This window comes from Ochotona curzoniae, unplaced genomic scaffold (genome assembly GCF_017591425.1).
Source record: "Ochotona curzoniae isolate NIBS_2020 unplaced genomic scaffold, NIBS_Ocur_1.0 contig_46, whole genome shotgun sequence".
Classification (NCBI taxonomy): Eukaryota; Metazoa; Chordata; class Mammalia; order Lagomorpha; family Ochotonidae; genus Ochotona; species Ochotona curzoniae.
In genome coordinates, this window is record NW_024466340.1 from 1,493,478 (window position 1) to 1,520,148 (window position 26,671).

The 26,671-nt window shown below is 51.5% G+C and overlaps 1 protein-coding gene and 1 long non-coding RNA gene across 6 annotated transcripts in view; both read left to right on the forward strand.

Annotated features, from left to right (window-relative positions):
* The window catches only part of FBXO21 (F-box protein 21), a 34,506-nt gene extending 9,688 nt beyond the window's left edge, over positions 1–24,818 (forward strand). Inside the window, exons 7-13 of one of the 5 annotated variants that reach the window (XM_040986923.1) lie at positions 974–1,110; positions 2,116–2,295; positions 4,164–4,296; positions 7,387–7,598; positions 9,013–9,170; positions 18,781–18,843; positions 23,883–24,818. In XM_040986923.1, the coding sequence (XP_040842857.1) occupies positions 974–1,110; positions 2,116–2,295; positions 4,164–4,296; positions 7,387–7,598; positions 9,013–9,170; positions 18,781–18,843; positions 23,883–24,751 (1,752 nt within the window). In that variant the 3' untranslated portion in view covers positions 24,752–24,818. Of the gene's footprint in view, positions 1–973; positions 1,111–2,115; positions 2,296–4,163; positions 4,297–7,386; positions 7,599–9,012; positions 9,181–9,522; positions 10,573–16,372; positions 18,575–18,780; positions 19,698–23,882 lie in introns of those variants that run through there. The other 4 variants (XM_040986924.1, XM_040986926.1, XM_040986925.1 and 1 more) reach the window with 4 other exon arrangements.
* A 580-nt stretch (positions 24,819–25,398) lies between these two features.
* Positions 25,399–26,253, forward strand: LOC121160807. The gene is made up of 2 exons (XR_005884578.1): positions 25,399–25,546; positions 25,774–26,253. It is a non-coding gene; the product is annotated as an uncharacterized LOC121160807 (long non-coding RNA).
* Positions 26,254–26,671: the final 418 nt, after the last annotated feature.

The window sequence follows — 26,671 nt, forward strand, 5'->3', positions numbered from 1 at the left end:
TCAGTGCTCTGTTTAGGCTGCTGCTGGCATGTGGGAAGCAAGCTGGGACCCAGCTGCATCAAGTTGATGCGTTTTGGATACTTTTGCTTCCCATGTGGCTCTGTTTCTCTTGCTCTCTGCTACTTTGATGTCCTTGTGTCATAACTAAAGGGCTTCTCCTCCAGATGGTCTTCAGTGCTTTCTGGAAGGAGAGCCCAAATAGGGCGTGGGGCATCCTTGCTGTGAAGGGCCACGCAGTAGGGCATGGGCGGTGTCAGAACTCCCTGTCCTTCCAATGTGCCAGGATGCACAGACGTTACACAAGCAGTAAAGGAGCCTGGCTCTGGTCCAGCCCACTGTGTGTATGCGTGCTGATTTTCATTTCATGTGACAAAATAGTATTCCTTTTCCAAACATGTGAAGAGTAAAAAGCTTTGTGCAAGCTGTAAAAAAAAAAATAGTGGTGGGCCTGGGCCATCTCTGTGGTGTAACAGGTTAAGCTACTGCCTGCAGTGTCGGCATCCCATATGGGCACCAGTTCAAGTCCTGGCTGTTCCCCTTCCAGTCCAGCTCCCTTCTAGGACACCTGGGAAATCAGCAGAAAATGATCCAAGTCATTCAACCCCTGACTCATGTGGGAAACCTGAAAGAAACTCCAGGCTCCTGGCTTTGGCCTGGCCCAACCGTGGCTCTTGTGGCTATTTGGAAAGTAATCCAACAGGAAGAATATCTTTCCACCCCTGTCTCTACCTCTCCTTTTCTCTAGCTGCCTTTCAAATAAGTGACTAAATTAATAAATTCTTTAACAAAAAATAGCAGTGAGCTGGATTTGGCTCATGGGGTGTAGTTTATTGGTTCCTAATCTAAATAAACAAAGTATTCCCCAAGCCTCCAACCCTGCATCGTGTCTGCTGCGCAGTAGACAGGAGTGTATGTTGAAAGAATAAGAAGGACCTTTCATCTCTGTGAACTGAAAACATTTTGCCTCCTGTAGGTCCTGATTCGCAGAACAGGAATCCCAATCAGTATGTCTTTGCTGTACCTGACAATTGCCCGGCAGCTGGGAGTCCCGCTGGAACCTGTCAACTTTCCAAGCCACTTCTTGCTAAGGTGGTGCCAAGGGGCTGAAGGGTAAGACTCCTGTGACATGTCCTATGTGGTCCTGGGGACTTGGTCATGGTGCGCCAAGTTAGGTGTGTGCCGACAGCTTCCCAGTTAGGAGCTTGGGGGTGGAGCTGTTTTGTGCCTTACCTGTGTGAGCGTCAGTGTTTGGACGTGGTACTGTGTGGGAGACGCGCGGGGACTGCTAATCATGGGAGACTGGGTAAAGGCACCCCAGATCCTTGTGCATTCTCAACAACTGCCTGTTAATCTAGAGTCTTGTGGCTATTAAAGTCCCCTGGTTTTAAAACAGATGGGGTCTTAGGTTCTGAAAGGTAGTAGTGTCCTGCCATGAAATCAGCTTCTTAAAGAAAGAAGATAAAAATTAATTACTTAGAACTTGTTCTTTGAAGTTGTTTCCTGGTGATGAACCCTGGTACGCTTTGATGGGTTTGTGAACAGTACAGAATTGGACGTTCTTGAGCCATGACGTCAGACCCTGCTCTCCCGAGCCCAGGTCTCTGGAGAATGGGAGCAGGGCTGGACAGTGATTCAGAGAAGGCAGTTCAGTGGCAGACACTGCCTGCTGAAGTGCAGGAGCGCAGCTCCTGGTGGCCGTACAGCGTGCCAGCTCGAGGCTAGGTTACGCTCAGCAGGTCTCAGACTACCCTGTGTCAGCTGAGGCCTGAACCCTGCTGTCAGGGACCCTAGCTTCCATCAGATCCCCTGAGGCCTAGTTAACTACTGTGAATCTACGGAACTCGTGAACAAACCTGGCAGTGTGTGCTGAGATATATCTTTCTCAGAAGGTCTGTTAGATGTTGTCTGTCAGTGCTGCTGCTTAATTTCCATGTCCTGTTGTCTAGACACAGCAGGGGCTGCACTGCGTGGAGGGCAGGCTTTTAACTGGACAGGACCTTGACACTGGTGGGAATGTTACTGGTTGACATTCTGTCTCTGATTTGAGCTGCATGAAGCAGGGATTCTGGATGTCAGGCCATTTGGTATTTCATTCGGTGTTTGGCTCTTGTGCAGGGCAACGCTGGACATCTTTGACTACATCTACATTGATGCCTTTGGGAAAGGCAAGCAGTTGACGGTGAAAGAATGTGAATACTTGATCGGCCAGCACGTGACTGCAGCACTGTATGGCGTGGTCAACGTGAAGAAGGTGTTGCAGCGGATGGTGGGGAACCTGCTCAGCCTGGGCAAGCGGTAAGGTTTTCTGGGCTTTCACAGAGTGTGTGTAGAGGCTTGCCTTGCCTCCCAGAGAGCTTTATATGATGAGCGCCCCTGTGGCACTGCAAGGCAGTGGGGACGGGGCCAGCCTTGTGGTGTGACAGGCAAGGCCACCACTGTGACGCAGACATCCCCTACGGGTGCCAGTTCAAGTTCTAGCTGCTTCATGTCTTATCCTGCTCCCTGGTAATGGCCTGGGAAAAACAGAAGATGGCCCAAATGCTTGGCGTACTGAGACCTACTTGGAAGACCTAGATGAGGCTCCTGGCTTTGCCCTGTCCCAGAAGTTGGCAGTCACCTGGGGATGACGAACCAGCAGGTGGAAGACCTCTCTCTCTCCTGGTCCCTTCCTCTTTCTGTAGCTGTTTCAAATAAATTTGTCTCAATTTTTTTTAAAAAAAGATTTATTTTTTATTATTTTTTTATTGGAAAGGCGGATATACAGAGAGGAGAGACAGAGAGGAAGATCTTCCGTCCGATGATTCACTCCCCAAGTGAGCGCAACGGCTGATGCTATGCCGATCCGAAGCCAGGAGCCTCTTCCGGATCTCCCACGCGGGTGTAGGGTCCCAAAGCTTTGGGCCGTCCTTGACTGCTTTCCCAGGCCACAGGCAGGGAGCTGGAAGGGAAGCGGGGCCGCCAGGATAGAACCGGCGCCCATATGGGATCCCGGGCGTGCAAGGCAAGGACCTTAACCACTGCGCCACCGCGCCGGGCCCTCAATTTTTTTTTTTTAAGAAGTAGGTGCAGTGTGTGCAGCTGTCCGCCTGCAAGGCTAGTGCACACCTCCCCTGACACAAAGCTGCAGGTGAGATGTGCCCCAAGACCTTGAGGTCTTCCCAGCAGACTTGGAGAGGCATTTTTCATTGGCAGGAATATCTTATGTCGCTTTTCAGAGGCAGGATGTCCTCATGATCCTTTTGCTATCACTTAATTTGTGCTTTCCTGTCTCTTAGATAAGAGAACAGAAGTATTAAACAGTCTCTTCTGAATCCAGGCAGATGTACCCGACAGGAAAGATTGGAAGCTGTAGTTGGTGTATGATAGTAATAGTTTTCCAGCCTGCTGTTGAGAGCAGTTTTGGCTTGAGTGCAGACTTGAACGGAAAGTACAGAGTCCCGTTACTGCTGTCCCACACATGCCCAGTCTGTCTTCTCTGGCCAGTCCACAGCAAAGTGATGCAGCTCTGTGGTCAGGGGACCGTGCTTGTGTGGCGGGATCAGCTTGAGTCCACGGTCTCTGCTAAGTGTCCTTCCTGGTGCTGTCCTTTTGATGTGTTTGGACATATGTACCATTCATGATAGCTTCACTGTCCCTGAAATTCGTCTCTGTCTAAAACAGAAGACTTTACAGTTTATCTATTTATTTAAAACGCAACAGCTAGATCTGTGCCAAGTCAAAGCCAGGAGCCAGGAACTCATCTGTGTCTGCTGCTTGGGCGGCAAGGGCCATCTTCCACTGTCTCCGCAGGCACGTTCATAGGGAGCTGACGTGGAAGAGGAGGAGCAAGGACTGGAGTTGGTGCTTCAAGAGGGGATGCTGGGGTCACAGAATTGGGTTAACCCACTGTGCCACAACACTGGCCCCCAAAATTATGGTTTTAATTTTTACAGTGTTACCGAGGTGACTACTTAATGAAAACACCTAGAATTTTAATTTAATGTTCATGATCAAAATGGGATACAGATTTACACTTATTGTGTATTTTGTTAGGAACATTGTTAACTGTTTGCTGAGCAAAGGGGATACCAGAATGAAAATTGTCTGGGATGTGTGTAAGTTATGTGTAAAACGAGGGTCCTTGTTAACAAGCAGCAGGATAACAAGGTGCTTTTCTCTGCCAGGGAGGGCATTGACCAGTCGTACCAGCTCCTGAGAGACTCCCTGGACCTGTATCTGGCGATGTATCCGGACCAGGTGCAGCTGCTGCTCCTCCAGGCCAGGCTCTACTTCCACCTGGGGATCTGGCCAGAGAAGGTAATTATTTGACTTTGATGTTTTCGCCCTTGCGTTAGACAGGGAAACAAGTTGAAAGGCGGCTCTTACAAGTCCATCCCTGCATCCCCAAGCGGATTGCGTGCAGACGTATTCAGAGTCTCCCAGTCTTCACGGCCGATTATATTTTTCTGCCTTCTAAGTAAAATTGCTTCCACTGCCAAGCATTGCCTCTTCTCTGTGCTCTGTCCCTCCAACACCTGAGATCGAAAGACTTCTGCCTTGCCACTCACTCCCAGGGCCCCAACGAGGACAGCAAGGGACATGCTGTTACTGCCCAGGCTCCAGCCATATGTTGGCATCAAAACCTGCCAGTCCTAAATGCTCCCATTGACCTAGGAAAACAGACCTGAATTCCTGGAAGTCCAGTCACTGGGGCTAAAATCAACTCAAAACCATTGAATTCTGATCATGTTGCACTCGAACTTGCTTCATTTAAAAAAAAAAAAAAAAGATTTATTTATTTTTATTTGAAAGGCAGAGTTACAGAGAGTAGAGACAGAGGTTTTTCATCCACCACTTCATTCCTCAAATGACAGCCATGGCTATAGCTGAGCCTGTCGGAAGCCAGGAGCCTGAGGTTTCTTCTGGGTCTCCCATGCAGGTGTAGGGACTCAAAGTCTTGAGCTGTTCTCTGCTGCTTTCCCAGGCTGTAAGCAGGAAGCAGGTTTGAAAGTGAAGCAGCTGGGACATGAACCAGCACGCATGTGGGATGCTGGTAACGGACAGAGGTTTAGCTTACTGCACCACGGTGCCGGCCCCAAATTTGCTTAGCTTTAAAAATGTTCTTTTTCAGCAGCCAGCATTTCCTGAAGGCTGCAGAATGCCACTAGAGCTGCTCCGAGCACACCGTGCACTTGACAGTCTCACGTCCAGGAGGGGGTGTGCCCGACACACAGTAGTGATCTGCTCTGTCTAGAAAGCTTTAACAAGGATGTCGCATCATCTCAGCTCCCCGTGGTTTAGGGACTGATGAAATCTTTCCACCAAGAAAGAACATTGTGACGCCACATTCCTGAGATCTGCCTTATTACTTCACAGCTTCAAAGACCCAGAGCAGTCCTAGGGGAAGACCCAGCAGTGGGGAGAATTCCTAGTTCCTGGATGAAGAAGCGCTGTCTCTCCCACAACCCTGAGCCAGGGGTCGGTCAGATGATCCCTCACTTCCTTCTTGCTTTGTGCCTGATTCCTCACTACTTACTTTACTTTGTTGAGGAACCTTAGGCCAGCTTGTAAAGCGGAGCAGAGCAGGGCTCTCTGAGTGCAGCTGCTGCAGAGACTCAGAAGCGGCACCCTCCTCCCCTCCTGCCCTGCTGACTCATTCCAGGGTTCTCCCAGGGATGGTACCCCGAGAGCAGTCACACACGTGTCACCAAAGCAGGTTGCACATGGAGTGGCTTTCTTCAAGGCATTTGCCCCTGGGGTCAGATGCTCAGAGGGCCCCTCTTGTAGAGCTCATTCCTGTGCATCCAGCAACCCCCATTTACAAAGAGAGGGTCTGGCTGAGGGACAGCCCAGCACAGCGGGGGAGCCTCGGACCCCCAGTCAGGATGAACCAGAGGGTGCTGCCCCATCGTTAGACAAGGTTTCTGACCAGAGGAAGGGCTCAGGTAGGCCTTGGAGGATGCAAAATAACTTCAGAGTGTAGAAGATGGGCTAACTGCAGAGGTCAGAGAGACAGATGCAAGTGAGTGTGCACGGGTGTTTACGTCTATGCACTTGCATGTGTGGTAGGTAAGGCTTTTAGAGGGCCTTGACCTTGTCCACTAAGGGCATCATCCCTGAGCTGGGAAGCCTGGAGAGTTCCTTTCTTCTCCCACTGAATTAGTCAGGAGGAGCAAAGAACCAGTGCAGGCACCCTTGGTATCGCTGTCACAGGAATGCAGGGTTTTGTGGTAGTGATAGAAATAGCATGGCCTGGTCAGTTTTAAAGTCACAGACATGACACTTCTCTCGCTGCTCCACAGTAGCCCTTAGAGGACTGTTACTTTCCATTTCCTCAATATCGAAATGGAGACCCTGAGCAGCTGTCACAGCAGTCTTTCTCTTTCCTGCTCATGTGTTGAGGGAGCCAGGAGTTCACCAGCTCCAGTGGTCCCAGAACCTGTTCCTGTTGGGGTCATGGCTAAGGCCAGATGGATTATGATGAAGCTGTCACGCAGCCCCCCCCCACCCACGCTGCCAGCCCACCCTGCTCAGATCCACAATGACCCTCTGCATTTGCCTGGAAATGGGGCCCTTCCAGCTTTCTGAGGCAAGCCTCCTACCCTTGGGAGGAAAGCTTGGTGTTGACTTGTCAGTGTTTGCCCACAGCCACCCTCCCTCTCTGCTCCCTGCACTGCTGCCACCCGTTCCCTGTGCCGGGCCGCTCCTTGTTGCATCCCTGGAAAGGGGTGCTCTCCCCTGTTCCTCCTCCACAGCACTGTTCTGGCTGAGGAGGCCTGAGATTAGGCTGTTCTGTCGGGGCTGCAGTAGGCGCTTTTCTTTGCTGCTTGTCTTCTCTTGGGCCCTGCAAGGCTGCACCTCCCACACACATTGCCCACCCTGTCCCCATGGCCCCTGCCCTTCCCTCCATGCTCACAGGCTGGTTTGACAGATGTGTGGTTGGAATCTGGGCCTTTGGCCACAGAGCAGCCTAGAACCTGGGACTCAGTCAATTAGAAACCTTGTCAGAGACCACCTGCCAAGGGCTGTCCACATCCTAGGTGTGCTCCTTGAACATGAATTCCTGTGTTTCTGTGGAGGCGCTGTGTCCAGGGAAACAGTGGGCCAGTGGAGATACTGGTTCTGCATACATGGGGTCTCTGCCCCTGCCCAGCTGAGTTCTGAATCCCCATGCCCCACCACACTGCTTGGTCATCCCTCATTCACATGGTGAGCCGTGATACCCCGGGCCAGCACCCTCCATCAGAAGGGAGCTCAGCTCTGGGGGTGCACAGCTCAGGAGAGGGCCACTCAGCCCCAGGCCGGCAGGGCCTGGCCGCCCCTTGCCGTCCTCGTGAGGTTATGTAGGTAGGCCTAGATCCTGTGCTGCGAAAAAGAAAAGGCCTAGCTGAAAATATTATCTCCTAGTCTTTCTGTCTTGTCTTGAAGGTGCTTGACATCCTCCAGCACATTCAAACCCTCGACCCTGGGCAGCACGGGGCGGTGGGCTATCTGGTACAGCATACCCTGGAGCACATTGAGCGCAAGAAGGAGGAGGTAGGCGTGGAGGTTAAGCTGCGCTCCGATGAGAAGCACAGGGATGTCTGCTACTCCATCGGGCTCATTATGAAGCACAAGAGGTAAGTCCATGGCTGCAGCAGCGGCCCTACAGGGCAGCACCCGTGAGCTGTCGGAGGAGGACCTGGTTCCTGCAGCAGGTGGCCTCCGTGACCACCCACTTACCGAGTACGCGTGTAGGCCAGCTGAAGCTGAGGAGGCCCGCGTCTCTAGCCTCATGACTGTGAGGTCCTCTGCGTCTACGGAGAAGTCGCCTTGCCTGTGTGGATGGATGGGAGCGGCCGTCAGCAGCGAGCGCTCTCTCGTGTCTCCATTGTTTTCTCCTCTGCTCTCACTGTCTTTGAACCTGAGTTGTGGGTGGAGGATGTGGGGTCCTGTGGACATGTGAGCTGTGTTCACCAGGCAGCATATGGCTCTGTCCCTGGTGATTGGTCAGTTACCAGCAGGCTGGGTACAACGGTCCCCTGCCAGTGTTATCGCCAAAGCCTTTCTCGGGGACTCGGGGCAGATGGTGTTTCAGTGTCGTTTCCATTTCCACTTCCCTGATGCTTAAGCAGTTGGAGGGCAGGTGTTCCTAGCACACACTCCCCTTCGGCACGCCTCTCTGACTCTGCGTGCACTTCAACTAACTGACCAGTCTTCCGTGAGCCTGTGTGTGTTGTTGCAGGTAGACATGTCTTTTTCCAGCTTGGAGCTAGTGTTGCTCATTCTTTCGTTCCTTTTTTTGTTTGTTTTTTTGGTTTTGGGGACTTTGAGGCAACCTGAGAGCAGGGGGAGGTGAGTGGTGAGCCCAGGGGCTGCCCTGCCGTGTGGCTGCAGCAGGTGCTCTGGCTCCCTGTGCATCCTCTCTGCAGTCCTCACCCCCTCCTCCCTGCGCTCGCCGAAGCGAGTACCAAATGTCCTTTCAGCTGTGCTGTTTCCATAGGTGTCTGAAAGGTTCAGCTCTCTGTCTCTTCAATGATATTTACCATCCTGTTATCTTCTGTAAAAAAAAAAAAGCCCCTTAACCTCATCAAACAACTGGCCAGTTCATATTTCATAATTGTCCTTTTTAAGTCTGTTGGAGACAGGGTCCTTTAGCCCCCCTGTCCTGTGAGAGCCGTACACTAGCGGTTTGGTGCAGGCGTCCTTCCGTGTCTGGGAGATGCTGCCTAGCTTGGAAGTCCTGCATTTTCTGTGCAGGTCTCTGTTCTGCTGAGATGTGGCTCTGGCCTGCTGTAGTCAGCCCAGGCCTGGCTCCTCGGCCCTTGGCGCACCCCGCCGCCGTGCCAGCTCTCTTGAGAAGCTTGTTCTTCCCTTGGTGAAGTTCTGTGTTGACATGAGCAGGGATCTCTAAGGAAACAGGGCTGTTCTGCAGAGTGAGCAGCCTAGAGCAGAAGCAGGTAAGTCTGCATACCGGCACGGCTTCGGAGAAGCCGCGGCCTCATCTCTGCAGGCTCCCCAGTTCTGACTGGCCATTCCTCTGCTGTCCGTTAGGTACGGCTATAACTGTGTCATCTACGGCTGGGACCCCACCTGCATGATGGGACACGAGTGGATCCGGAACATGAACGTCCACAGCCTTCCTCATGGGCACCACCAGCCCTTCTATAACGTGCTGGTGGAGGATGGTTCCTGTAGATACGCAGCCCAAGGTAAGTAAAGGGCCTCGGGCTTTTTTAAAGATTTATTTTTTATTATTTTTTTCATTGGAAAGGCAGATATACAGAGAGGAGAGACAGAGAGGAAGATCTTCCGTCTGATGATTCACTCCCCAAGTGAGCACAACGGCCGATACTATGCCGATCCGAAGCCAGGAGCCTCTTCCGGGTCTCCCACGCGGGTGCAGGGTCCCAAAGCTTTGGGCCGTCCTCGACTGCTTTTCCAGGCCACAGGCAGGGAGCTGGAAGGGAAGCGGGGCTGCTGGGATTAGAACCGGTGCCCATATGGGATCCCGGGCGTGCAAGGCGAGGACCTTTAACCACTTGTGCCACTGCGCAGGGCCCTGGCCTCGGGCTTTTAATGACATTTGGATACCTTGTAGATAACCAACAAAACACACAGCTGCTCTGGGTGTGAGCACAGATGCTCTCACACTCTACTCTCACAGCCAGAACCCTAGTCCAGTGCTTTTGCTGATCTCTGTTCTGATTGGTCACTGCCTGTGCCCCGCCCACACTGCCTGCTAGGATTAGAGGCCACCACTTAAGGCACTGGGGGCTCCCCTATATCCCTCAGGTCTTGGAGACCAGCTTCCAGCTATGCTGTCCCGGTGGCACCCCCGTGTGGCCAGTTATGGGAACTTCAGTCGACAGCACTGATGCTCAGGGCACCTAAGAGGGTGACCATGTTTTTGATTGACTTTGGTGGGGATTCTGAAGCCACTGTCCACCCTGGCAGGTGCTCTCCCATTACATAGCTGAGCTGGTGGCTGGTGGCTGATGGAGCTGGTGGGGCAGGTTCCAGACAGCAAGCGTGAATCCTCCCATTTATTTGTTACTGTTGAATTTGTCCTCCACTTAATAGAGTGTTTATTTAATGTCTGTGAAGGCAAGCAGACACAAATGCCAGAGGTGGTTACTGTGTGACAGCTGGAATTTGAATTGGTGAATCCACTTGAGATGAATCCGTATCATCTTAGCAGTGAGCAGACCGGAACGCCTGAGTGTGAGTGTAATAGCAGGTAGCTTGGCAGAGGGCCTTGTTCTGATGTGTCTAATCAGTGCTGATGTCAAAGTCTCAGAGGGCTCAAAGCTGGGAAGAGCTTTTACATGAAGTGTTGTGATTCCGTCAGAAGCTGGGAGAAGACCCTCCTGAAACAAACTGTGAAGAGACCTCTGTTCCCTGAGACTGCCGGCCTGCCCCTGTCCTACCTCCGTCCGTGCCGGGGAGAAGGCATGAGGGGCTGACAAGCTCCCTGTGTCGTGCTCAGGCTTCCCTTCCAGCCTTTGTTGAGTCAGTCCCCCCAGCAGTTTCTGAAGATCAGCCAGTGGTGTAGAAATGGTGTGTGCTTTGCCAGGCATTTGCACCGTGACAGCACCCGGGAGCGCCTTCACACTGCGCAGCCCGCACTGTGGACAGGAACGTGGAGGTTGGTGCTGTCCACACCCGTGGCGTCACATGTAGTCGGCGTCGGTGGATAGGTCGGAGCCAAGACTTTGAGAATATTTGATTTTGTAGGTTCCGGGAACATTGATGTTGATTTTAAATTGGGCTTTAAAAAGTAGTTGACAGTGAGTATTGGGTTGTGGGCTTCTGAGTGTGTCTGCGCTGCAGGTGCAGAACCAGGAGTGTGTGTGATCTTGTCAGGCAGGCGAGCAGCGAGAGGGGACCCGTGTCCTGCTGCCACGCCTCTGAGGGAATGCAGGATCTCAAAGCTGGAGAGAACTAGATGACCGCTGTCTCTGCAGGTTCTCCCTCTGCCCTGCTGGCAGCTCCGTGGGCCCCAGGCAGGGTGTGGGGGTCCTCGCAGCTCTGGGGTCCTCTTCTGGCTATCTCTTTTATTCTCACAGCGTCATCAGGCGTTTAGATGCTGATGACACTCAGAGGTCTGTTTCCAGGATGAGAGTTTGGCTCGGTGGCTAAGTTGTTGCTTGGGTTGCCCACATTCCTGGTTCAAATCCCAGCTTCTCGGCTCCTGGCGTTGGTGGCCCAGCCTCGCTAGGGCATCTGGGGAGTACAACAGCAGACAAAAGATCTCTTCATCTTTCTCTGTGTCTGTGCCTTCCAAGTAAGATAAAAATAGTGTTTTTTTTTTTTTTAAAAAAAACTCCATTTCCTCTTACAGCTCTTGTGTGGACTCCAGGTGCACCTCCCGTTCAGCTGCTGGTATCTGCACTCAGGAGTCTCAAATGTTGTTCCCCCTGAATTCCTGGTGCTACCCACACCCCAGCCTGCCCCTGCATGTCCCTTCTTACTGAACAGTCCCAATTGGGGCCACCTGTTCCCTCTCCGTCTATATGCGTTCATTGTGTACCCAGCTAGATGGAAAACCCACCTCTCCTGTCCTATTGCCATTCCTGTGGCATCCACTGTCAGGCCTGACCCCTTGCTCAGCAGGATCCCAGAGACTTCCCAGCTTGAGTCTGGGTCAGCTCCCTGCTTCAGCTTCAGGGGGTGGGGGTGACTTTCGCATGGTAATTCAGGCCATCTGCCTGGTGTGGGGACCCTCCTCACACCTCCTCTCTGTCATCTGACATTTCCTGGGGGCGAGGAGTCCCTGTCTTGGAGAGAGAACACAAGTGCAGAGCAGGGAGATGGAGGGAGAGGGTGTAGTGGGTGGGAAGCCAGTTAGTTGTTCATTGTATCTTGGATTACGAGCATTTCCAAACAGGTGACGCAGTTAAAACACACTGAGTTCCTCACCCACCCACCTGTCCATGCAACATTGAACGCTCTCTTTATGTAATTTACTCAGTGACCATTTAGTCTGTGGCTGCAGCATTTGGAAAATGTCACAGGTCGTAACGTAAATACTCAGTCACATGTTGTCTGAAGTGGAAGCAGTTCTCTCCCTTTCCTTGCCCTGGCTGCACAGCCACACCCACCGAATGAAGCTGGTCTTGGTGTCTGCTTGGCTTGGCTTTGGTTGCCAGGACCAGACAGGACTTGGCCACAACAGTAGATGCTTCTTTCTCTCTAGCCTGTGACACAGTTCCCATTCTGTGCTTTCCCCCTTTCGTATGACTGACTGCCTCTTGGAACTCAGCCGGCATTCTGGATTTGCGTTTGTTTCCTTATCACTGTGTGGTCTGTAACTGGAGGTCTGATGGATCAGTTAGATTCTGTCAGAGTTGGGCTTTCTGTCAAGGATGCTCAGTGTCAGGTGCAGGGCCGTGGTGTTCCATGTTCCCCTGTTGAGAGTGACGAGCTTGGTCCTTGACCGGGATGGAGACTCGCAAAGGCACACTTCTCCCTTCGCTGTAGACATGCGACCCATGGGATTATACGTGAGATCCTGTGAATATTCCATTGAATGTTTTTGCCTAGATCTTTTATGTGAGACTGCAGAATGGTGACTTTGTGCTGCTGTTACTCTGTTTCTGTAAGCAAGAGCTGTTTTGTCCTTCCCTTCTGCTTCTCCTCCTTGTCCACTGGATTTTTATTTATTGTGTTACTATTTGGAACAGCCTTATTACCAAGTTGGCTGACATCTAGCCAGTGGCTTTAAACTTTTTCTTGATCTAAATTTGCATCCATTGTTTCCATGATTTTGTTAACCTGATTTGAATCTGTTAATAATGCCTTTTTAGTCATTAGCGCTCCCCAAAGCTGAAGAGTGACCTATAAACCACGTGCCATATGCCGTCTTCATACAGTTCAGTCTGCCTGAGAGTTCTTTCCTTGATCTGTTAGGTTTCACCTAGTAATTTCTTGCATATGTGTAATTGTTTGTTTCGTTGAGAGGCGAGAGACAAAGGTGCTATCTGCTGGTTCACTCCCCACATGCCTGTAAGAAGTGGCCTGCTCAGACTGAGGCTGACAGCTAAGGCTCCCACAGGGGACAGCAAGCCAGGTACTTGACCATCACCTGCCTCCCGTGGGCTACGTTAGCAGGAAGCTGGAGTCAGGAGTCCACTGCTGAACCCAGGCACTGCAGTGTGGGAAGCAAGTACCTTAACCAGTTTGTTTAGCTCCTAACTGACGGCGCAGCCCGAATGAGTGCATGTTTCCATCAGCACCTGATGATCTCCTTGGCTCTGGCAGTAAAGTAGCTCCCATTCTCAGGATGACTGTCATAATTTCCCATTACATGGAAAATGACTGGATTTTAGTCCTTTGGGAAGACAGGGATTCAGTGGACAACTGAAAATCTCATTCTTAAATATGTGTGTTTAGTGTAGATTGCCTGGTCCAGGTATGCACTGCCCAAATGTTAGCACTGTTTTCCAGAGTTTATCTTACACTTCCAAACTAAATTCTTGCCCTACAGACCATCCCAGGCCGTCCACCTGTGCATGAGGGATGAGAGGATCCTGTGCTGAGCTCAGTACGAGGGGGTGGCCGTCACAGAGGGCAGCCTGGATGCTCTCGCTCCAGACAGCAGAGAAATGGGGTGCACTCAGGGTGGTGTGGGTGCCACAAATCCAGTGTTCTTCCTGCTCCCAACTGGCCGTGCTGCCCACGCCCTCCCCTCGAAGCGCATTCAGCCAGATTGCCCAGAACTCAACAGCCTTTGGTTCCTGTTCCTCGTCACATTTCTCATGTGTCCTCAACTTCTTGGGAGCCTTATTCAGTGGGCTGATGGCTGTGTCCCTTCACAGTCCACACATGCCCAACTTCATTATCTTCTTTAAAATCTTCTTTTCACTCCTTTCTAGCTAACTGTTTTTTTTTCTTTCTTGTTTTTTTTTTTTAAGATTTCTTTTTATTGGAAAATCAGATATACAGAGAGGAAGATCTTCCTTGCAATGATTCACTCCCAAGTGACTGCCATGGCTGGAGCAGAGCTGATCCAAAGCCAGGAGCTTCTTCCAGGTCTCCCACGCGGATGCAGGGTCCCAAGGCTTTGGGCCATCCTCCACTGCTTTCCCAGGCCAGAAGCAGGGAGCTAGATGGGAAGTGGGGCTGCCTGGGCACGAACTGGCACCCATATGGGATCCTGAGTGTGCAAGGCAAGGACTTCAGCCACTAGGCTACCACACCAGGCCCTCCTCTTGTTTTTTAAAGATCTATCTATCTATCTGTCTATCTATTTATCTATCTATCTTAAAGGGTTACAGAGAAAGAGAAAGTTACCCAGGTTCTTCCATCTGCTGGTTCACCCCCACATGGCCACAATGGCCAAGACTGGGCCAGGCAAACCCAGGAATTCCCTCCAAGTCTCCATGTGGTTGCAGAGTTCCAAATTCTTAGGTCATCTGCTGCTGCTTTTCCAAGACCATCAACAGGGAGCTGAATCAAAAGTACAGCAGCTGGGACTCGAATCAGTGCTCACGTGGGATGTGGGCATTGTAGGTAGCAGCTTTGCCCACTACAACGCAGTGCCTGCCTCCTGTTTAACTCCTGAGCAGACTGAAAGCCTAAGTGCTGTTCAGGTCTGGTCCCCCTCTGCCAGCCAGTGGCGGGGCTGTGGGCACTCTCCTGGACTCTTCACCTGGCTAGCTGATTTCCCAGCATTCCTGCCTGGACTTCCTATGCTGTACTGAGAGCTACCCAGTCGTGTTGTGACATGCCTACAACGATGACCTGAGTTTGACGCTTTGCATTGTGTATCACACCAAAGCTACTAGCCAGACCAGCACCCATTTACTGCTTTTGAAGAGAAAGAAGGGGCAGAGGGTAGGGAAACAGAGTGTCTGGGCCTGGACACCATCAGTGCTGGTTCTGGGTGATTCATTGTGTCTGCATGTCTGGCCGCTGCCCACTGCGTGCAGCAACAGCTTCCAGCTATGACAACATAATATCCTCTGATGTTGCCAGATGTCGCTTTCAGGCTGTCTGGGTGAGAGCCACAGCTCAAGCCTCATGGCTGCAAAGCAGGTGCTCAGAGTGGCCCACATGGGTTTTCATGCCTTTAGCGACAGGTGCTGCCGCCATTCCTTCAGCACAGGGGGTTTGGTCCATGGTGTTCCCACATCTGCCCGCATGCCTGTAGGTTTTTAAAAACTGTGTTGGAAAGGCAGAACAAGACAGATAGAGAGACTGTACTTCATCTGCTGTTCCACTCTCCAGATCACTGCATAGCTAGGTCCAGGCCGTGCTGAAGCCAGGAATACCGTCCTCGTGTCCCACACTGGTGGCGGGAGCCCACGCAGCTAGAGCATAACACTCACCCCAGTGTGAAATTTGTTCAGATCCTGACTTTTGTGATTTAAGGGAAAAAGTTTGTGTATGTGTGTGTGTGGAGAGAAAGAGAATGAGTTCTACTGGTGACTGTGTGCACACTTGGTGGACACGGGGCCTCTGGGTCCCTGATTCTGCTTGCAGACATTGAGCCACACTGCTTAAGCAAGTATGTGCTGCACTGTTTGTGTCGGCCAGACAGCCTTCATGATGCCTCACTTGGATTAGTTTGAGGACTAGATTGTGCACAGTCTGGCTTCCTGTTAGGCAGGCAGAGCCCTGGCGACACAGGTCCCATGGGGCAGTCTGCCCAGGTCAGCTCCTTCCTGGCACCTGGCCCTGAAGGTTGGGCTGCTCTCACTCTGTCCCAGACTCAGTCCTGGGCTAGGGAAGGTGCCCAAGACCCTGTGCTTTCAAGGCCCTTGGAGGAGGTGAACCACGTGAAAGCGTGTTGGCCTTTAAAATCCCTTGCCTCCTTATTTCCTTCCTGCCTTACTTTCTGTTCTTTTCTCTACTGGCCAAATAGACAGCCTCCCTAGGGGATGGGACAAGTAGAACCCATCCCCTAGGAACCAGTCCCACCTCCCAGGCATCTCATACCTCCCGCCACAGCCCTGGGACAGGGGCCGCCTACCTCGGCCTGTGCAAGATAACAGCCTGGTGGGAAACACACTTGTGTGGGGCAGGTTGTTCTCAGTATGACCAGAGTGACTGGTCCAGCCAAGACAAAACGCATCTTAGCTGTGATCTTGTTTTCAGAGCTTGGTGAGTCTCCACTTTGTTAGTCCCTGAGAATTGAAGTTGTGTTTGGGCCAAGCATCTAGCCCTGAGGATAGGAAAATACTTCTATTCCATGTGGAGCTTGGGAGGCTCAGGCAGCCCCCCACCCCATCTTGGGGGTCGCGCGACACCCGTTTCCCGTCGGCTCCTTGACTGCACAAGCATCTTTGGTCTTTGCTGCTTTTCTACCTTACAAACACGACCTGGAAAGGGGCTGGGCGGTCGTCTGGACCCAGCATGCCACTGCAGGCTAAATGTTAACGAGAATGTCCATGTGCCTCTTTGCCAACAGAAAACCTGGAATATAATGTGGAGCCTCAAGAAATCTCACACCCAGATGTGGGACGCTATTTCTCAGAGTTTACCGGCACTCACTACATCCCCAACGCAGAGCTAGAAATTCGGTATCCGGAGGACCTGGAGTTTGTCTATGAGACGGTGCAGAATATTTACAGTGCGAAGAAGGAGAACATAGACGAGTAAAGTCTAGTCTCGAGAACATTGCCCCTTTGCCGCTGCTGCTATCTTCCCAGAGAACGGGATTCCGGAAGCGGACGTCTCCAGTGCCCCTGGAGTCACGGCACCGGGAAAGCCACTTCAGCCAGGAGTGCTGCTTGCCTCCTGCTCAGTTTAGATAGGTGTGCTCTCCTCCAGCTGCAAAGACAATGTTGCTCTCGGCCTACACTAGTGAATTGATGGGAAAGGCACTGTGTTCAGTGGCATGGCTTGTATGCTTGTCCTGTAGTGACAGTTTGTGACACCCTGTCTCCATGAGGTCTCCAACGGTTGACACCCGCATATCCGTTCTATCCACGTGGCATTCCTCCATCTGTCTACACCTGTCTCAGAACATTTCATTTGCTGGACGGATGACTGTGTGCACACTTGGGGCAGACACGGGGCCTCTGGGTCCCCGATTCAGTGGCAGTGACTGCTCTCTGGCCTCGGGCACACGGTCCCTAACAGGACAGTCTGTCCGGTTAGCTGCATCTTCAGGGCACAGGTTGAGTGCTTTCTCGGCAACATCTTGGAGATGAAGACGTTAACAAACTAATGATAATTAGAATCATTTGAATTAATTTTTTTAATATGTGAAACACACATTTCAAATGTTTATCCTTTTTTTAGACTGGGAGAATAATAGTTTTCCCTTCTGAATTCCTCTGTTAGGTTTATGCACATCACTACAGATCTTTAGTTTTCTGTTACACAGAATCCTTTGAGAGAGTGCATGGTGATTGCCTTTATGGGTGGAGTTCTCCACATTCATCTACTCTTGCTTCCCTTGAAGTGACTACTTGTGTTCTTGATCTGCTGCAGCACATTATTAAACCCGCCATGGGTTCTTTTTGTGGTGAAACACAGAAATCTGACATGAAAAAATGTTTGCTCCTCAGAATCCTACCCCCTGGTGTCCAAAGACCAGAAGTCTGGGATTTCACTTTTGTCATTTAAAAAAACAAAAAGGAGAAGATAGAAGGAAGCTTAAAAACTTCTGAAAGAGGAGCTTTCACACCCTTCATCATGACGCAGTCACTTCAAGACTTCTCTGGAAGTGGCGGGGTGGACACGCACAGATGGTTTTTCGTTTCTGGCGTGCGGGCGCCCAGGGACAGAGGTGCGTGTGCGCTCTTCATGCCCAGCTGCCAGTGCCCATGCCTGGCCCCGGGAAGGGTGGGGCTCGGTGTTCCCGGGCTGTCCTCTGTGCTGCTCCCAAGCTCCTGCCACCCGCACTGCCGGTGTCCGGCCAGCTCGTCTTGTAATTAACCAGTAGAAACTGCTTTCTGGAGGTAGTTGTTTTACTCTGCGTTTCAAGTACGCAGCACAGTTAACTCGAGCGAAGGAGGCTCCAGGTCTTCTGGGCCCACTGGCCTCGCCGCCCTCCCACCCGTCTCTCCGTCTGCATGCTATTTCCTCACACCGTTGTTGAATGACTGCTTCCTGATTCCTCCGTGGAAAGCCCACGGTGACGGAGGTTTGGGGAAGCCCCCGAGAGCATCTCCTAGCTAGGGAAGGTTGTGGGACGGCTGTTGGGGGTTTGACCAGCCGGCTCCTTCGAATCTCCAGGAGTTCTTCCTCTCCGCTCCAATCCAGAGTCAGAGGGTTTGGACTTGAGTTTGAGAATGGACCACGCCACCCCTCGCCCGCTGAGGCCAGGGGACTTGACACTACACTGCTTTCAAGGTGACAGGTTGAGAACAGGAAGTTGTCCACTCGGAATTGGGGAGCATGCCAGAGGTAGACACGTTGGTCTTGTGATTTGATTTCTGTTTCCCTTAGAGTCGCATCGAAGGCAAGAAAGCTGGTTTTACCTTTGCTGACCCAGTTGTAAATATGTACCTGGACTGTTTTTAAATGTGTTTCTTCATGAATGCTCCCCCTGGCTCCGGGAAACCTGTATCACCTGTGTACGTCGCTATTTGGGCACTTTATATTTTTCTAAAAACGTGTTTTGGATCCTGTACTCTAATAAATCATAAGTTTCTTTTTAAAATTTTTTTTCCAAAAGTTTTCTCCATTTTAAAAAGCCCTGTTATAATAGTAGACCTTTCACAATGTTAAAGTATTAAACATTTACAGGTCTTAGCTTTCCTTTCTTTTCGAATGAATGCCAATTTTTTGTTTTCTTTTTGTACAATGATCAATAAACTAAACTTACGCAGAGAATCTTCCCACACAGACTGCCCGATTTCGTTTCAGAGCAAAAGCCCCGACCTGTCCTGACCTCAGTAGATGCGCTCTCCTGGCCTTCCCGTCCCGTTGGTGAGTGCGCAGTGCATCGCCATGTGCTGCTCCCCCTCCGAGTGCAGGCCGGGCTGGCGGGATGGGGAGGTTTTGAGTGTCTCTGGTTGCCCCTTTTGACTTTTGGGAAGATTATATGATATACAGCGATTACTGCTCGTGCCTGGAGGAAGACCAAGTTCCAGTAGGTTTGGTTCCTGTTGACTGCCATAGCCCGCGGTGCCATTGGGAATGCTGGTTCCACAGGACGATGATCCGTGCCATGTAAGGGGGACCTGGGCAGAACCAGGCAGTTGCCGGAGGGTGCTGTCTTCCCAAACCCGACAGTGCACCATGCCCTCCTGACTCAACGAGATCTGGGTCTCTGCTTAACCATCCCCAGGGTCCACACACCCCAACTGACACATATCCAGGAAGTCCCAACACAGCCTGCCCCCCACCAGACCAGTGTTGACAAGCATGGTGTTTGCAACATCCACCTAGTCAGGGTCCGAAAGGCTGGCTCTGTCACCTTGGCCAGAGCCACATGCAAGTGTTACTATGAGTGCAGTTGGACGGCAGAACCGGGTCATGGAAAGGGCCTGTGCCCGGTACTGTCGCCGAATCACTGTTAGTGTGCTGTGCGCCATGCTGTTTCAGGTCTTGTTTTCGTTGTGCCAAGCCCAGGAGCTGCATTGCAGGCAGGCCTCTTTTGCTGAGCAGGGAAGAGGCCTTTCCTGAGTCTGTGACATGCATTACCAACACATTTTTGCAAGGAAGGAGAGAGTGTTGACCTGGATGACAGCAGAGTTGGCAATCACATGACTGGTTAGTGGGGTGAAGCTCGGTGCTGGTGGTGCTGGTGGTGGCAGTGACTGCAGTTGTGTGTGTGTAACTGTGTGGTGTCTTGCCGGAGTCCAGCTCCAGCTGAGTTCGGAGCTCGGGAAGGGTGCGTGGAGTCGGCGATAAAGAAAGACACGAACACAGACACTTGTTGCGTTTTTGCTGCCTGCTTGCTTCTTCTTCAAGAAGAAGCTGTCCTTTTTATTTTCTTAGACACATCACAAACCTCTGCACAAACGTTTGATTTTTTTATCTTTTACTTTAGAACTAAGACAGCATGCACAGATGTTCAATTAATTTTTACTTCATGGTCAACCAGGTGCTCTTAAAGATAATTCTGTAAGTTACTATAGTCAGTTTCTTTAAAGCAAGCCGTTATTCATTCTTCAGAAGTGACTACTAGGTGACAGCCAGAACTCCAAGGCCAAGGCACAGATGGTTACCTACTAATTAGTAAAACATTCCTACTACATTTTATTTTCACAACTTTATCTATCACATAATGGGAGAAATACATCAAAAGAGAAAAAAGATAAGGATATAAGACAAAAAGTTTCAAACATTAAATCCCCCTACGACTGCAGGCTCTACCGCCTCATAAGCAATCAAACAGTAATCAAAAGTATATCTCTGTGATGTTAATAGAATCATCCTATATTTCCTCTAGTTAAAAGATTATGAAAGCGGCTAAAGCAGCTACATTTTCTATGCTCTAAAGAGTTGCAAGGACAGGTTAACCTTTAAGGTCACAGTAACTATATTTTTGCCATAGCAGTTTCAGCTCATACTCCCATCACTTCCATTAGTTTGTGAGATTCTTGTTAAGCCGTTTCCCAGAAGGCATGCTATATGCCTGGGCCCGATTTCAGGACAATGGGTAGGCACACAATAAGGTGTCCAGAAATGGCATGGGTTTAATTGTAGGTTTAATTGTACTCCTATGCGCAGTTAAAGGCCCACTCACTAAGACATTATCAATAACATTAACTCTTAAGCTCACAGTAGTTGCCAAAGCCATCTCACAGGGGCAAACAATGCCTCAATAGATTGCAGAATTCTTAGTGGGGTGCTTGAGTGTCCATGCAACCAGGGGGTGAGACTGCGTCAAAGGGTGGTCAGAGAGAATCGCCGGGCCCTGCCAAACAGCTGGAAGCTCCCCAGGCCCTGCCAAGCAGGGAGTTGTTCTCTTCACACCTTCGTGTCATCCATACCTACTGCACGGACCCCAGCAGTGTCTGGCTGGGCTCCGGCCCAGCCTACTGTCCTCCCACCCGCTCTGCAGAACAGGCCTTGGACTTCACAGGCCCCCACACCTACTCTTCTGCACGTCTTTTACTTTGAAAAATGGAAAAAGCATCCCTTCGGGCAAGGGCTGTGTGTGCACAAACGCAGGCTGCTGCGGCTAGATGACGCTCACTAAAGGACACCTGGGGTCATTAGCATCCTGCCGTCCAGGCAGGACCCCAGGAACAGCCACGTGATCGGCGCCCTGTGCAACTACCTCACTCTTCCCTGGTTCCTTGGCTGGGGGTGGCTTCTCTCTTCACTGTTTTAGGTCTAAACATTTAGGGTCTTTGAAGGTCACAGACTGTCTCAACGAGTGAACTTCTGTACAATTACAGGGCCCATGTGTCCCAGCCGTTCAGCAATATTTGCATTAGGATAATGGCAGCTCTGTAATAAATAGACCCAGAAATTACAGGGTGGCTTGAGCACAGCAGAACTTTCTTGCTCCCATAATGCCAGGCAGGGGCGTGGTTACCGGGCTGCAGGCACAGGACTCAAGACCTGCACCATCCAGCAGCATCTCAGGGACAGCTCATTCTGCCCTGCTAGAGGGTAGGGAGAAGGGGAGCGAGTGTCCTTGAGCGGTCTGAGGCAACACGTAGATCCACCCTTGTACTGCTGCCCAAGAGGGACGTGTGGTCATGTTCCCTATTAAGATGGAATTTGCATTCCACTTCCCATTGCGGACCCGAGCTTCCGTGCACTTAGTATGTGTGCATTGGCACAGCACCGTCACCTGCAGTTCTAGAGCACACCCATTAGCACGTGTTCCCCTGGAAATCCCTGACCTGCGCCTACCCTCTTGTGCCCAGCTTCCTGTATTGACGTTCACCATCAGCCCCTTCGTTGCTGTTGATGGCCAAAGAGGGGGCCACCAGCTGGCACCTCCTGGACTTCCCAGGTGGCTGTGGGTGGGCATACGGGCCATGTCCATCTTTCAGTTGCTCACTAGCACCACCCATAAGAATGCCAAAGAGGAACTACATCTGCATAGGTACAGGTTGTTTTCGCATGCTTTTGCTTCCCACCGCCCCATCCCCGACGAAAGAACTGCCATTGCTCCCTGGGGGGCGCTATTGCTCCATTGAGAACCTGGCTGTGGTTTGGAACTGCTGCCGGCTCTTGATTCTAGCACCTTCTGTTGCCGTCGTCTTTTCACCTGCCCTCCTCTGGGCCGGAAGTTGTGAGGATGGAAGAAGCACCAGGATCCATCACAAAGTTTGTGGGAAATGAAACTGGAGGAAGAGTTTTGAGGGGGTGACCATTTGGCACAGCAGTAAAAACCCTGCATCCCATCAGAATGTCAGGGTTCAAGGAACTGCCTCTCTTCCAGTTCCAGCTTCCTGCTCTGAAGCACCCTGGGGCAGGGCGGGGTGGGGCAGAAACCTTGGCTCTGGAAAGGTCCCTGCTCCTCAAGCAGGAGTGTCGGTTTCAGATTCCAGTGTCCTGACTTTGACCTGACCTTGGCCCCAGATGTTGGCAGACACTTGGAAAGTAAACCAATGGGTGAGAGTTTGATTGCCTGCCTCTCAAATAAGTTTTGGTTTTAAAAGATAAGCTTATTTTTGGACACACACAAAATTGCAATTCATGTTTCTTTTTTTTTTTTTTTTTCACTTTATGCACTTATTTTTTGGTGAACTTTCTGGAGATTCTGCAGAGACATGGATTACACTGACACGTGGGATGCCGATGCAGCAGGCGAAAGATGAGTGTGCTATGCCACTTCACCTGCTCCATGGTTTCTTTACCTTGTAGGTGAATCCCCTCTGAGGCTTTATCTCAGTTGACTTGGTCTTTCTCCCTGGCTTGGTGGCTTCCCCCAGCCCTTGTTGTGAGGGGCAAGTCCCTCAGCACAGCCACACCAGGCTCTGCAGCAGCCACGGGTGACAGGCTCCCACTCGCCTGCCCACTCCCGCCTCCCGTTGTCACCCAGCACTCTGCCAAGAGCCGCTTGGCTCCACTCCACACCACCAAATCCTCCTCCCTGGCAGGGCCTTGCCACGCGCTCACAATCCTGGGATTAACCCTGTGACAGCCCTGGCCACCCTAGATCTTGATCTCTTACCTGTGTGTCCCCCACAAATGCTACACACACTTTAAAAGCAGACATAGGGATCGGGCCACTGCTATCTGTGTATTTTGTGTTGTAGCTGGCACTTGCTAAACTGGATTGAGAACGCTGTCATTATGTTTTCAAAGATGCTGTCGTTGGGGAGAAAAGGCAGTTTTAGAAAGGAGAAAAGAGCCGTTTGCAGCACTGACCCCAAGCTGCTCCAGACGTGGGGCCCCAGTGACGGGGTGTGGCTCCGCCCAGCCAGAGCGCCATAGACTCAGGGACAGACCCTCTGTGCTGTCTCCGGGACGGTGTTTATCACGACAAGGCAGCCGTTGACCAGGGGCAAGCAGATAGGGGGTGTTTCGGGCTCTGTTAGCCAGATGACCTCTGCCATAGCTGCTGCGCGGCTGGGGTGCGGGAACAGCCACAGACAGCGTGTCGGCCTGGCCGCTGCCTTCACAGCCTTGTCTGCAGGCCTGGAGGGGCACCCCCGCAGGAGGAGGACGCGTGGTCGTGTGGACCATCCCCAGTTCTGGCTCGTTTCCCTCCGTCGGCCCTGTGGTGCCACTGGCTTGTAGGCACTCGGGAGACACTTGCTTGGCCAAAAGCACAGGCCATGGGAGGGGCCGCCGTGCACGTTGCATCCCACAGCTGTTCCTCCTTTCTCCGTAAGAACATACCCAGATTTTCTTCTGGCAGCACACCTACACTCCGGGTATGAATGACCCAGCCATGGCGGCAGTCATGTACACTTAGCCCACTGTGCCAGCAGCCGGCCTGGGCAAGGGTCCGCCGTGTCTGCGGAATGGGGTAAGAGTTTTCTCACTGAAGAGAAAAAAAAAAAAGAACCTGTTTTCTTTGTCATCTCTCTCTCTTCCTCACTCCTACCAAGCGAGGCTGAGATGGCTGGTTTTGGTTCAGCCACTTTGCAGGCACGGAAGGAAGTCCAAAGGACCGTGGAAATCCCAGCTCCAAGCCTGGGCTTGGCTGTGTTTCAGCACAACCCCGGAAATGCCCACCTCCGGCTTCCAGGCATGGGCTGGTGGGTATGCGTGTTTCTGCCACGTGGTCTCCAGTCGCCTTAATGATGCTCTGCGGGTACGAGAAGAAGGTAACTTTTTCTCAGTCTCTCACTCCCCCGGTCTTGGATCTTTGCTTGTCCATCTACAATCAAACATGGGATCCTTGGGGAGAAATTCTGTGGTGACAACACAGATGCTCAGGAGCCCATGCGCCTGGGGAGCTGCAGCCAGAGGAGCCACAGCGTCCCCTCATGCCCGTCTGAGAGCCCAGCCTGGCTACGGGTATGGTGTTGTCACAGCAGCAGCCACCACCAGGGAATGTTCTCAAGAGAACATCTCCTTCCAGGTGAGCCAGGACAGGCACTGGCCTGCCCGTTGTGTGACGTCACCACAGCCGGGGGACATGAGTGCTCCACCTGACAGCAGTCACCAGGCCGTCTCCAAAGAGGCTCTGCTCCAGGGGACCAAGCTGTTCTTTCCACGATGCACACAGCTCCCAGGAGCCAGCCTGACCATCCCTGTCCCATTACCAGGCCCACCCCGGGGCCAGACGGCTCCCTCAACACCTGCAGGTGCTTCTTCCTGGGCTGGGACGAGCTGCACTCAGGGAAGCGGCAGCAGCATGAGGGTCAGCCTGGCTTGTCTACCACCTGTTGGCATCTTTAGTTCCACACCTGGGCATTTCCGGCTGGGACAAGACCTAAGCAGGGAGGTGGCAGCAGCGTGTGAGGTGTCCTGACTTGTCCTCCACCTGTTGGCGTCTTCAGTTCCACACTTGAGCAGACACAGGGATCCCTTAGACTAGATGCTCCAGGAAGCTGCTGGCAATGACCCTGAGTGTCGCTCCTGATAAGAAGCCCAGCTGCAGAGAGCAGATGGGCCTCTGGCGCCAGCATTTATTGAGCACCAAGGTGAACGAAACCAGAGGCCCCAAGATGTTAGGCTGGCCCACTAGGTGTCACTGCACGTGCAAGGGTACTTCAGGAAGTTCATAGAGCACAAAAGATGCTCATTTTTGGTTCCAAAAATTCATACTCATTGCATGTTAAAAGATCCAAAGCATATTATGAAAAAATATGCGTGAGGTTCAACTTTGTAAATTTTACATTCAAATCAACTTTTAATTCCATTTTTAGAAATTATTATATTTGGAGATGTTACAGTGATAGGGAGAGACAGAGACATTCCATCCACCTGTTTACTCCCCAGATGGCCACAATGACTAGAACTGGCCCAGGCCAAAGCCAGGGAGCTGGAAACTCCATCTGGGCCTCCCGCACAGGTGGCAGGGACACAACTACTTGGGCCACGCTCTGCTGCTTTTCCAGGCACATCATTAACAGGGAGCAGAAGCAGAAGAGCTGGGCTTGACCCCATGCTCATATGGGACGCTGGCACTGCAGGTGGCAGCTTAGCAATGCCAGCCCCTTCCTTCCATCTCTATGTGAAGTTGCTGCAGTGGCCTGGTTCTGTGAGCTCACCGGGCACCAGGCATGACCTGGACACATCTCTGCTCACCACGGCAGCCCCACAGGTAAGTACTGTTCTGATTCACACATTCGCGATAACAGCTGATGGTGTCTAGCAGTGTGGACCCTGGAGCATCAGCATTACCTGAGACCTGCTCAGAAATGCAGATTCTTGGGCCCCACACCAGTCAGGAACTCTAGGATGAAACCCAGTGATGTTTGTTTTAACCTGCTCTTCAAGGGCTTCATTTGAAAAAAACAAAAAGAATGCATGTATGTTCATTTTTCTTAGAGCTCCTACACCCTGATTCTTCTACAAGTGCTGGCAACAGCAGGCACTGGGCCGGCAGCTTGGAACTCCATCCAGAGACCCTGGTACCAGAGCCATCGTTGCTGCCTCCAGGATGGGTGTTGATAGCAGAGTGGATCAGAGGGGGAGCTGGGATTCAGACCCGGACACTGCAGTAGGGGGAACCGGTTTCCCAAGAGGTGACTTGAATGCTGCATCATGGGTCTGCCATGAAGTCAGGAAACCACTGAGCCCAGAGACAGAAGTGGGATTAAAAGATGAGCTTCATTTTAGTGCAAGTTTCTGAGGTATGTGCACGTTGTGTTAATACACGTTCCCTGGGACCTGTGGAAGTCCCCCGGGCACAGCCAGTCTGAGCGAGGGCTGCGGAACAAGGTTGTCCACAAGGAGTTCGGTGCTTAAAGCCTTTGGCGAAGATCAGTTCAGAGATTCCCTTGGTTTTTAAAATATTGGTGTTCCATTCATTATGCATACAGATCTGACACACCAGTTCTCTATGAATTGTGTGTCAAATGCACATCGCTATTTTGTTTGGAAATTGATGGAATTTTACAGTCACTTAAGTGTTTTTAACCGCTTGATTAAATTCCCTTAAATGCTTCTCTGGTACACTAATGGATTTAATGTATTTGATTTCTTCTTAAGTACTTTGAAAATCCTTGCCACGTACTTCATTATCAGTTCTTACACAGCTAGTAAATTGAAACTTCTAAACGTGGCACATCTTACTGTGAGCAGCCAGCCAGGCAGCTAAAATGCTCAAGTCCCCCATCAGGGGGCCTGGGTCCCATACAGGACTGTTAACTCCAGACTCCGGCTTCCTGCTGATGACCCACCCTGGGAGGCAGCAAGGACAGTCCATTAGATCCCTGCCAGGTGT